This window comes from Polyodon spathula, unplaced genomic scaffold (assembly GCF_017654505.1).
Source record: "Polyodon spathula isolate WHYD16114869_AA unplaced genomic scaffold, ASM1765450v1 scaffolds_2599, whole genome shotgun sequence".
Taxonomy (NCBI): Eukaryota; Metazoa; Chordata; class Actinopteri; order Acipenseriformes; family Polyodontidae; genus Polyodon; species Polyodon spathula.
This window is the reverse complement of record NW_024474068.1, coordinates 1-12,381: the sequence shown is the minus strand read 5'-3', so window position 1 is coordinate 12,381 and position 12,381 is coordinate 1. Positions and strand designations below refer to the sequence as shown.

The following is a 12,381-nucleotide window of genomic DNA, read 5'->3' as shown; positions in this document are numbered from 1 at the left end:
CATGATTCAGCAGGTTTCATTCCACTTTATGAAGCAAAGTTAGTTCGCTGTATAGGACGATGCTAATCTTGTGGCCAGGGCTGTATGTGTAACAGCACTTGGCGCTCCTGCAGTGTGGCTCTGGTAAGGGCGTGGCGGAGGAGCCCCGTTGCTGTGGTAACAGGGAGCCACTCACTCATAGAAGTCGCTCTTGGAGATCTTGAGGAAGGTGCAGTCCCGGGTAGCCTTGATGGTGAAGATGAGAGGCTCTCCTGTGAGCACTGCTAGCTGGCCCACCATCTCTCCAGGCCGGGTCACAAACTGACACACGTCCTCCTCCTTATCAATCATCCGCTGATAGACATGCAGGCAGCCCGACAGCACGAAGTGGAGGCTCACGTCCTGGGCAGGACACAAGGGGTCAGGAGTGGAGGAGCAGCCCACTAGCGGGGCGTCAGGGTTACACAGGGGTCAGGACTGGAACAGAAGCCCACTAGCGGGGCGTCAGGGTTACACAGGGGTCAGGACTGGAACAGTCCACTAGCGGGGCGTCAGGGTTACACAGGGGTCAGGACTGGAACAGTCCACTAGCGGGGCGTCAGGGTTACACAGGGGTCAGGACTGGAACAGTCCACTAGAGGGGCGTCAGGGTTACACAGGGGTCAGGACTGGAACAGTCCACTAGCGGGGCGTCAGAGTTACTTTCAATGTTTATTTCAACTTTCTCTGGTCAATAAGTAATCATAGCTAACAGATAATGTCATGAATCTTAGCCATGCTGCACTCCCATTATCTCCACAGGCCTCTAATGTGCAGCTTTAAAAGAAGCCACATGTTACAGCACACGTGTGTTTCCATTTTAAAATCCATTTGCCCTCTGCAATGTATTCTGGGTAAAAGCATGTTACTGGCTGAAAAGCGTGTCAGTCAACAGGGGAAGCAGCCGATTGGTTCAATGATCTAGGAAGTAGCGTCTATACAAAGTGTTCAGTGTGTGCGTTGGTGTGCTGCTGGATTAACTGCCCCTCCCTTCAGTCCTCACCTGATCCCCCTGTCGAGCCAGCACAGAACCCGCCTTGGCATGGTGCAGAGACACACGCCCGTTCAGCAGAGACGGGTCCTGGGAGAGAGGGGGAGAGGGGGAGGTTAGGAGAGCACACACCCGCTTGCTTTAAAAGAGCAACTCGCTTCAAACGCCAGTGCTTTTGATGCTCCAGTACTGACTTCTTCATTCATACCAGGCTTTGAGCTGCATGCATGCCTACCGCTCGCGTTTCCTGATAACTTATGGAAATAACAATGGAGCAGCCTTGTTCAAATAAGAACATATTGAGTCTACAGACAGCAATGACTTTATCCCGTAAGCATCACCATACTGAAGGCAGCAATGATGGAACTGGATTTCACTGCACAGGGACCCTGCTGTGCCACACTAGCGCTGCTGTCCCGTCCTCACCTCGATGTGCATGAGTTTCAGGATGTCCTTCTTGGCTTCTTCGAAGAGGTTAGCGCTGTGCTTGCAAGGCAGCGTCCTGTCCAAGCCGTCCAGCCCGTCCTCCTCCACTCCTGAGAGCGTCTCGTCCACCGTCACAGACTTCCTCTCCCGGGGGTCCTGGGATACACACTGGCAGGAGACGGGCATTAGTGCTTTAATCCACTACAGAGCAATTCCAATGCATTCCCCCCACAATCAACATCCAATTCCCTTTTAATCAACTCCTCTGATCAGAATGATCTCAGAATGTCACTGACCCGCGTGAACGACGGAGTTCCCATCATGCCCTCCTCCTGCAGGGACACAGATATCCTGCCTCGCTCGTACGCCATATCGAAGTCCGAACAGGAGCCCCTCTGCAGCCCTGCAGAGACACAAACACTCACAAACCAACTGCGCTTCAGGCAGGGCTCAGAGCTCCCAAAACCACTCTTGTGCAACTCATATCGATCCACTTCGTCGCTCGCAAGCTTGGCTACAAGAACAGCTTGAAGGAAAAGCAGCGATCGGTTAGGGAGAAGGGGAACCAAAACGTGAGGACTCCATTTCCCAAAAGCCACCCCTTCTCCTCCCTCCTTCTCAGTCTCTGCTTTCCCTGTGGCTCGCTTGTTTGCAGTGGCTCTCTGTTCATCACGTGACCTCTCCAGGAAGTGCAGCAGCAGAAAAAAATCAGTCAAGAGCATTGCAATGCGGTCTTTAATCAATGTTACTGCCACAGCTTAGCAGGCTGGTGTGTATACAGTTTAAACACAGGACGTGGAACTCATCCTTCTAGGGCAATCGAAGGACCCCCTCATTTCTATCAATTTAAAACCGTATATGTGAATTCTTTGAGGTACAAGAAGTTACCCTGCCAAGATGAATGCATTACACAGTAGAAATAGATAGAAACATTAGTATGGTGCAATTATACAGGCAATGAGAGAAAGCTGTTCTGTTATGAATATGGATAGAGGTCCAGTTGATGTGGCCAGCGAGGGAATGGAAGCGGGCTCTACTCACAGGGGATCTGAAGGACAAAGGTCCAGTTGATGTGGCCAGCGAGGGAATGGAAGCGTGCTCTACTCACAGGGAATCTCAAGGATAAAGGTCCAGTTGATGTGGCCAGCGAGGGAATGGAAGCGGGCTCTACTCACAGGGAATCTCAAGGATAAAGGTCCAGTTGATGTGGCCAGCGAGGGAATGGAAGCGGGCTCTACTCACAGGGGATCTGAAGGGCTGACTTTCTTACCTGAGATATCAACTGGCATGGAGATGGTCCTGCTTATCATTGGCACAGAGGAACCTTCTTGGGTTTTCAAGTGATCGCCCCCTGCAGGCAACAATGAGAACAACATCACCGTGAAAGCTCGCAACCTTGCAGGGGGACAGGGGATGGCTGCACTCCAGATGTACCAGCTGTGCTTGGACAGAAGACCCGTTTGAGAGCCCTTTTTGGGACACAGGGGTGCTTTAAACTTTTGAAAAGTCACCAGGATGTGAGGACTGGCGTAAAAAAACGAGAAACAAATCCAAGCTTTAATATTTGGTACCTATGTTTATGCTAAAGAATGAGAGTAGCAAGTTTCATCCCAACTGGGTTCCCAGACACAAGGACGAGATCAATTCCTGCTTTTCAATTCCAATTCCTTTTTAAAATCAATTCCCAATTCCAATTCCCAGACACTTTTAAATCAATTCCAACACATCACTGATCAAAACTGCAATCAGCAGCATTCTTGTGTGTGTGTGTGTGTGTGTGTAGCTGGCTCTGCTGCAGTGTGTGTGCGTGTGTGCGTGTGTGTGTGTGTGCGTGTGTGCATGTGTGTGTGTAGCTGGCTCTGCTGCAGTGTGTGTGTGTGTGTGCGTGTGTGTGTGTGTGTGCGTGTGTGTAGCTGGCTCTCACCACTCTCCTGTTTGCCCGTGCTGTCCCGCTGCTCCTCAGACACAGTGTTGCAGCTCCCAAAGCGCCTGCTGTGCCGGACAGGGCTGGTGCGAGCGGGGTGAGGGGGCTGGGGGGGCAGACGCATGGGCTGCATCTCCTGGGAATGACACACATACGCACACAGATAGACAGACAGACACACACACACACGCACGCTTTAATAACTGACCAGCAGTGGCACACATCATTACTTTATTATAGTCTGTTGGAAATGATACCAACGTTATTGATCTTAGTGCCATGGAGAACAATAACAGTGAACACAGGCATTCTCCCAGCTCCAGGACAGGCCCCTCAGACAACACCTACCCTGGATCCTTTCCCTCGGTCACATGTGCTTCACCATCTATTACTGGAGGAAACACCTCCCCACAACTGTGAGCACTTCATCTGGAAACTGGAAAGATGAAGCGCCAGCAAAGACAGCCCATTCATACTGCTATCTTTTCCTGGGTCTCACGTTTCCCTATGCATTACTGAGAATATTCCTCCAATGTAAATTCAGCGTTTCCAGTGGGAGTCTCTCAGTGCCTCAGGTATGTTCTGTCTGGAAGGGGACTCACGTGATTGAACAGCTCATTGGTCAGGCCCAGGTAGCTGTGCAAAGACAGCACTGTCACCCTCTGCAGCCGAACCATAATGATCTGAAAAGAGAACCAGATCCTTTTAGAGGGACGTGAAGCCACTGCAGCAGACATGAGCACAGGCAGCCTGCACTTCTTACACTGGAATTCAAGATGACAGAGCAAACTTTCACCAATCACACAAAAATACACAACATCTAGTAATGCGAAGTGAAGAGAGCTCCTGAGCTGGGATGAACACGCAGCAGTCACACAGCCTTCCTCTCAGCCCTGGAGGAGGGGCAGTCCTCTTCATGCTCAGAGGACAGTTAAACAGATTTCAGAATGCAGTTCGAAGCTGCTTTAAGATTTCAAAAGCGCTGGTCGATGCAACATTCAACACCACTAATGTCACAATACTGGCAGAAAAAAAAAAAAAAACCACAATTTCTCCATCTGAATGCAGTTAATATTCTGCACGCACGGGGCTGTGAAGAGTCCAGTCTGCAGGTAGTCCCTGATGGGGTATTTATGATATAATTAGTAAGTTAGGTGTCCAGACCTGGCCTGCCAGGCTCTGAGCCAATCAGAAACACCGGTAGCAATCCTATCCTGCACCAGCAGGGAAGGTCAAACAGCAACAGCACACTTTTAGAGGAGCTCTGGGCCACGGCCCTGCCCTGCTTTCCTGTAGGACTCTGGGAAGCAGAAGCCAGCGGCTCTTCATTAAGACAGCAATCTCCACAACCTGAAACATCGACTTTCCGTTTAGACAGCAAACCCTCAGAAATCCCCCCTCACACACAGACAGAGAGCCCCTCACCTGCACCACTCGCACCAGGCTCTCCGGGTATTTCTCGAAGATAGTCAGGAAAGCCTCCACTGGGAGCTGAAGGACAGTGGACACCTCAGCCGCCCGCGCAGACATAGTCTTGTAGGGCCTCTGGTGACCCTGCAACACACAACGCTTTCAGCACAGAGCCCCCTACCTCCACACCTCCAAGGAGCAATCACATCGGGTGAGACTGGCGGGGAAACTCACAAGACTTGAACTTTTCATTTACAGAGCAATTCAAACAGTTAAACTGGGATCAAATACTACTGGAGTTGATTGTATGCAGCTGCCACCCCCCCTTGCCAGTACAATCAGAGCAGTTACTCACTGTGATGACATCGAGGATGCTGAGCAAGCTGTGTACACTGTCTCCTGGATACACTTCCTTCACCACCCCGTCCTTCCCATCCTGCACACACACACACACACACACACACAAGGGCGTGTCAAATCCAGCAGGGCCAAGGAAATGAAGGCGGCTCTGTCCACAGACGGGGCCCCACTATGACCAGCCTCACTCTTTACAGCGTTTATTATCAGGGGCTCACAAAATACTGTAATAAAGCACTGGCCTCTTAGAGTAGCGCTTCTGACTCGGTTTCTTTACTGAAACCTTGTGAAAACCTGATTAACGTGAAACGGGCTGCACGTGACGGTTTTCAAAGTGATCCTTTGCTTCTGCATGCAGTAAAAACAAGCCTTATCGCTGAACAGGAGAACAGCTCAATAGGGAACATTGTTTTGCACACAGTGGCCCAGTCTGTAACGACGCACTGTCTGCAAACCCACGCTCTGAATTGCGAGGATGTTTGGGAGATGAAATCCTGCCTGTTTGTCATCACAGCCCCGGCTACAATCCCATCAGGGCACAGCTAGACTCTCCTGTTTCGCATGTCGTGCCTGAACCTGTTTAAGGCTCCGGATTGTGTTTCTGTTTTTAATAATAGTCTACGCAGTTTACAGAGGCCCTCAGCACTGCTTACCACCGCAGTGACACAAAGCTCCAGCTTCCCATCCTGAACCACATAGATGCTGCTGTCGGGCTGCCCTGGTCTGAACACATACTCCCCCTGCTGAAACTTCAGGAACACCATGTGCTTGCACAGCTCCAGGAACAGCGGCTTCTCAAAGTGGCCCAGCACCCTGCAAGGCAACGAGACAGACAGTCCAGGGATGGAAATAACACTCCTACTGCACAGCAGCTTCACCCAGTCCAGGTTTTACTGCAAGCTTGATTCACCGCAGTGTGTGCAGGTAGCAAGCCCAGATGGGTCTTTTAAACTCCTAGTAAAACTAGGAACGGAAGCAGTTTCACCCAGTCTCTTCATAACACAGCATTTCATCCACAACCATTAGAAACACCCGACAATGCTAAATCTCTGTATACTAAAAGAAACCTATCAAATCAATGACAAACGCTTTCCACTGGAGGTCTTCACACATCGCTCTCTCCAACGTAGGTAGAAGGAAGGCCATGCTTTGAATTATAGAAATCTTGGAGTTCGCCAGGGCACATTTGAAATGGAATTCACACGAAAAGGACAGACAGTAGAAGTGCTGTATTGCGTTGAATACTGTAGCTCGGTTTGAGACGAGTGTGGCACTGGATCGAGAGGAGAGTTTCACAGACGCTGCCACCCCCCCCCGTCCTGTCCCTGGCGCAGCCCCTCTCACCTCACGTTCTTGAGCATGTACAGCACCTCGGAGGGCAGGTGGGAGTTGGCCACATCGAACTCGGTCAGGTCAGCCTCCAGCACGGAGGGGGGCGGCTCCTTCAGCTGCAGGGTGGGGACCTCCTTCGTGAAGCGCAGGATCCTGGGAGAGGGGGGGGGGGTCACAGGGAAAGGGTTCAACTCAATTCACCATTCAATCGTTTCACATACAGTAAAACCTCGCCGCCCTTAACAGAGGATCGGTGTTACTAGTGGAGGCACGAAGAACGTGCTCTGCAGAGAACACCAGAGGATTCCGGATTCTTTTTGGGATTGAAATCAAGCAACGAATTCCATCGCATTGCATCCGATCTCTTTACAGGTTGCCCAAAGGCTCTGGAATGCCCAATCTGGTGCAAGGGACACACGCCACGTACTTTTTGGCAATGCTGAGCATCTTCTGTTTCTTCTTCATGCGCGGCCGGGAGGTGGTGGTGCCAACAAGGGAAGAGGTGGACTGGGAGACCTGCAACACACAGAACAGCTTTCAGAGCAGAGCACCCAGCCTGCCTCATCACTGCACTGCTAACAGCCTCCAATACTACAGCACTGCACTGCTAGCAGCGAGGGAGGAGAGGGACTGCACAGCCTCCACAGCACTGCACTGCTAGCAGCGAGGGAGGAGAGGGACTGGGAGACCTGCAACACACAGAACAGCTGCCTCATCACTGCACTGCTAACAGCCTCCAGGGAGCAGAGGGAGGGACTGGGAGACCTGCAACACACAGAACAGCTTTCAGAGCAGAGCACCCAGCCTGCCTCATCACTGCACTGCTAACAGCCTCCAATACTACAGCACTGCACTGCTAGCAGCGAGGGAGGAGAGGGACTGGGAGACCTGCAACACACAGAACAGCTTTCAGAGCAGAGCACCCAGCCTGCCTCATCACTGCACTGCTAACAGCCTCCAATACTACAGCACTGCACTGCTAGCAGCGAGGGAGGAGAGGGACTGGGAGACCTGCAACACACAGAACAGCTTTCAGAGCAGAGCACCCAGCCTGCCTCATCACTGCACTGCTAACAGCCTCCAATACTACAGCACTGCACTGCTAGCAGCGAGGGAGGAGAGGGACTGGGAGACCTGCAACACACAGAACAGCTTTCAGAGCAGAGCACCCAGCCTGCCTCATCACTGCACTGCTAACAGCCTCCAATACTACAGCACTGCACTGCTAGCAGCGAGGGAGGAGAGGGACTGGGAGACCTGCAACACACAGAACAGCTTTCAGAGCAGAGCACCCAGCCTGCCTCATCACTGCACTGCTAACAGCCTCCAGTACTACAGCACTGCACTGCTAGCAGCGAGGGAGGAGAGGGACTGGCAAAGAAGAGCAATGCAAACCGCCTCTTGCTGCCCTGCTCACCTGCGTGGCCATTCCCCAGTGAGCATGCAATCACCTCACTGCGGAATGGGACACACCTGCGATTGTTAGCAGGGACTGACAGTATGTCACCGAGACCTGTACTACTGTACTGCTGTACTGCTCCACATTTCACAATACGATCAGCGAACCAGACGTTCCAGTAAGTGCCAGCACACCCGTCCTCACAGCGAAACAGAGACTGGAAACAGAAGTACCTTGCGCATGATCTTGCGTCCGTAGAACATGACTTTGTCTCTCTTGCGGAACCTGTATTTGGGCGATTCTTGGGCCTGCCTGCCTGCGACAGACGAAAGGAAAGGGAAGGGGCATTGATCAACAACATCCTTTCAAACAGGAAGGCAAGTGAACACTTCACTGCGTGCTGCGAAAGGAACCCTTTACAAATAAACGCAGGGCTATCACTGTGTGTGTGTTTCTCATATCGGAAAATACAAGACCTACAAGGAAAAGGGTCCCTGAATTATGAAGTGCAGCTGCGATTACGTTGCCCAGTTATTCTTGTCGCTTTGTCTGGGTGTGTGAAAGCTGGTTACCTTAACAACACCGGTTTGTATCGATCAGAAATTTTGTTACAGAAGGAGAAAACAAACGTTAAACGCATCGATTGGTTGTCTCCGTTGTAAAGGTGAGGGAAGGTCGCTACCCCACCCTCCCTCCCTTGGGTCTCACTTCTGAACTGGATCCTGCGCAGTTTGAAGAACAGGAGGCTGGCAATGAGAATGATTGAGATGCCGGCGCCAATCATTATCCCCACCATCTACACAGGGAGAGAGACGAAGAGAAGGGCTGTTACAATCCAACCACCCCTGAACATTTCCTCTGCACAATCAAACTTTAAACACATTCATTAAAACAAGCTCACACTGACGGCACGCACCCTACTGCACAGAAACACCCGACAGAATGAGCTCACTGTGCTTCACAAACTCAAATGACAGCTGCTGAATGATGTTACGTTAACATACCGAATTGCACAGCGCTTTGTAGCTTTCCATATTCTTCACTGTAAACTGACAAAAACTGAAAAACGTGACGTTTCGAAATCCAACGTGAAATACTGTGCTACTATTATGGTTTCTGGTATTTATTTATTTTTTTTAATTATGTCTCAATCCTAAAATTCTAGGTGATGCCAAACTCTGGCCACAGCTGTGAACACGCTGCATCAGATCTGCACAGCTCTGACAACAGTTAAACATTTAGGAACCCCGATAATGCGTAAACATTTACCATTCACCAAAAACAAACCCAACAGCTTCACCAACCAGCCTCTTATAATGGTGGTTACTGTCACTTTCATATGAACTCACCATGCTAGTCTGCAGCTGATCTTCCACAAACGTCTTGATGTTTGCTAACCTTTCCTGTAACACACAGAGTCAAACACCACAGAATTACTGCAAGACAGTGAAGCAAGGAGTCAGCACCCCGGTGCAGTGGAACGAACCAGCCTTCTTACAGCCCTCACAGCACACACACTGGGTATAGCCAGCAGGCTCTCACAGCCCTCACAGCACACACACTGGGTATAGCCAGCAGGCTCTCACAGCCCTCACAGCACACACACTGGGTATAGCCAGCAGGCTCTCACAGCCCTCACAGCACACACACTGGGTATAGCCAGCAGGCTCTCACAGCCCTCACAGCACACACACTGGGTATAGCCAGCAGGCTCTCACAGCCCTCACAGCACACACACTGGGTATAGCCAGCAGCCTCTCACAGCCCTCACAGCACACACACTGGGTATAGCCAGCAGGCTCTCACAGCCCTCACAGCACACACACTGGGTATAGCCAGCAGCCTCTCACAGCCCTCACAGCACACACACTGGGTATAGCCAGCAGCCTCTCACAGCCCTCACAGCACACACACTGGGTATAGCCAGCAGCCTCTCACAGCCCTCACAGCACACACACTGGGTATAGCCAGCAGCCTCTCACAGCCCTCACAGCACACACACTGGGTATAGCCAGCAGCCTCTCACAGCCCTCACAGCACACACACTGGGTATAGCCAGCAGGCTCTCACAGCCCTCACAGCACACACACTGGGTATAGCCAGCAGCCTCTCACAGCCCTCACAGCACACACACTGGGTATAGCCAGCAGGCTCTCACAGCCCTCACAGCACACACACTGGGTATAGCCAGCAGGCTCTCACATCAGCAGGTTCTGATTCTCCAGACGTGGTCTGCCCCATTCTGCACTCCTGTCGTCAGGAAGCCGGGTCCATAAACACCTCTGTGAAGATCAAGCAGGCAGGTCAGGGGCGAGCATTAGAGGGGCACAGTCCTCGTGTCGCAGCTAAGCGGCGCCCTCCTTGAAACAGAAATCATGGATTTGAAAATTCTAGACATGCATTAGAATGAGTTCAAATTCCATTTCCTGTTTTTAAAAGGAATGGCCAGCGGTCAGTTATTTTACCAGTTTAGGAATGTTTTGTATTACAGTAAGGGGCAATGGAAGCACAAGTACAGGGCAGCTGCAACGGGAGGAGGCTGATATACTGGACCACAGGGAACTGACTATGCCTTATGATCTTCAATGGCAGGCAGCCAGAGGCACTACATGGTTCTGTATTATATGACAGCGGGCTGCTAGAGTGGGACCATTGCATTCCCTCACCGCAGCAGCTCAGGAGAACTGACAGTCAGTGGGTGTCCTCTGATCCCCCAAGCCAGTCACCTCTTTACACACCTCTGAAGGACAAAGGGCAGTCACAGTACCTCACTAACTCACTCACAGTACCTCCCTAACTCACTCACAGTACCTCCCTAACTCACAGTACCTCCCTAACTCACAGTACCTCCCTAACTCACTCACAGTACCTCCCTAACTCACAGTACCTCCCTAACTCACAGTACCTCCCTAACTCACTCACAGTACCTCCCTCACTCACAGTACCTCCCTAACTCACTCACAGTACCTCCCTCACTCACAGTACCTCCCTAACTCACTCACAGTACCTCCCTCGCTCACAGTACCTCCCTAACTCACAGTACCTCCCTAACTCACTCACAGTACCTCCCTCACTCACAGTACCTCCCTCACTCACAGTACCTCCCTCACTCAGTACCTCCCTAACTCACTCACAGTACCTCCCTAACTCACAGTACCTCCCTAACTCACAGTACCTCCCTAACTCACTCACAGTACCTCCCTAACTCACAGTACCTCCCTCACTCACAGTACCTCCCTAACTCACTCACAGTACCTCCCTCACCCGCTCACAGTACCTCCCTAACTCACAGTACCTCCCTAACTCACTCACAGTACCTCCCTAACTCACAGTACCTCCCACAGTCACAGTACCTCCCTAACTCACAGTACCTCCCTAACCCACTCACAGTACCTCCCTCACTCACAGTACCTCCCTAACTCACTCACAGTACCTCCCTAACTCACAGTACCTCCCTAACTCACTCACAGTACCTCCCTAACTCACAGTACCTCCCTAACTCACTCACAGTACCTCCCTAACTCACTCACAGTACCTCCCTACAGTACCTCCCTAACTCACTCACAGTACCTCCCTCACCCGCAGGAGCGCTAGAGTGACACTCCCTTCGAATCCCAGGCCAAGATTTGCACAGCCAGGAACCTGCCCTCCATTCACTGTGTGTGACTCACCCTGCATACCAAACGGCCGTGCCTTTACCAGGGGAGCGACTTCAAACTAGGCTACGATTTCAAAGTACTTTCTACATTGTTTTACCCTGGCCAGATCTGCCAACGACTCTTAAATGACGTTAGAGCCAGCCGCCTCTAGTGCACAGCTGTGTCCTGCCATGAACACAAAGAAAAAGGTGATCCTGGCCACTAGGCGGCGCCAGCTCTTCTATAAAGACAGTTTGAGCTGATCTAGTCTGCGTTACAGATATCTGTGGCAGGCAAGCAGAACAGAGGAGCCGCTCTTAGACTGAGATCAAAACGTCTTCAGCACAGAAACTAAAGCAGTAATGTTACAAACCCACAATGTTGCAATCAGAGCCACGCACAAGAAACATTTAGTAGAGATTAAAGATTAAAGAAAAGGGTTTGTAACCAGGAAGTCCCGGGTTCAAATCCCACCTCAGCCCCTGACTCACTGTGTGGGACCCTGAGCGAGTCACTGAACCTCCTTGTGCTGCGTCTTTGGGGTGAGACGTTGTTGTAAGTGACTCTGCAGCTGATGCACGGCTCACACACCCTAGCTTCTGTAAGTCATCTTGGATAAAGGTGTCTGATAAATAAACACATAATAACAAATTCTCCGATGAACGAGTGACAGCTCTGTGCAGAAGACAACAAATGAACGAGTGACAGCTCTGTGCAGAAGACAACAAATGAAGACAACAAATGATGAAAGCTCTGTGCAAGACAACAAATGAACGAGAGAATAACAAATGAACGAGGGACAGCTCTGTGCAGAAGACAACAAATGAACGAGGGACAGCTCTGTGCAGAAGACAACAAATGAACGAGGGACAGCTCTGTGCAGAAG

The 12,381-nt window shown here is 51.1% G+C and overlaps 1 protein-coding gene across 1 annotated transcript; it reads right to left on the bottom strand.

The window, feature by feature from the left end:
- Positions 1-156: 156 nt before the first annotated feature.
- LOC121310816 (patatin-like phospholipase domain-containing protein 6) lies at positions 157-12,029 on the bottom strand. Its single transcript, XM_041243735.1, has 17 exons — positions 11,987-12,029; positions 10,060-10,139; positions 9,207-9,260; positions 8,566-8,653; positions 8,091-8,173; positions 6,886-6,974; positions 6,471-6,611; positions 5,780-5,939; positions 5,125-5,205; positions 4,785-4,913; positions 3,962-4,042; positions 3,360-3,495; positions 2,706-2,786; positions 1,732-1,838; positions 1,436-1,603; positions 1,022-1,099; positions 157-381 (listed from the first exon to the last, which is right to left on the bottom strand). The coding sequence occupies exons 2-17, from the start codon at positions 10,096-10,098 to the stop codon at positions 172-174; spliced, it is 1,725 nt and encodes a 574-aa protein (XP_041099669.1). The 5' UTR covers positions 10,099-10,139; positions 11,987-12,029; the 3' UTR covers positions 157-171.
- Positions 12,030-12,381: the final 352 nt, after the last annotated feature.

Excerpts from the sequence above, each read along its gene's own strand:
- LOC121310816 (XM_041243735.1), bottom strand. The coding sequence starts at position 10,098 with ATGGGGCAGACCACGTCTGGAGAATCAGAACCTGCTGAT. Across the intron at positions 3,496-3,961 it reads CCAATGAGCTGTTCAATCAC|GAGATGCAGCCCATGCGTCT; the intron begins GTGAGTCCCCTT and ends TGTCATTCCCAG. Across the intron at positions 1,604-1,731 it reads GAACTCCGTCGTTCACGCGG|TGTGTATCCCAGGACCCCCG; the intron begins GTCAGTGACATT and ends GTCTCCTGCCAG.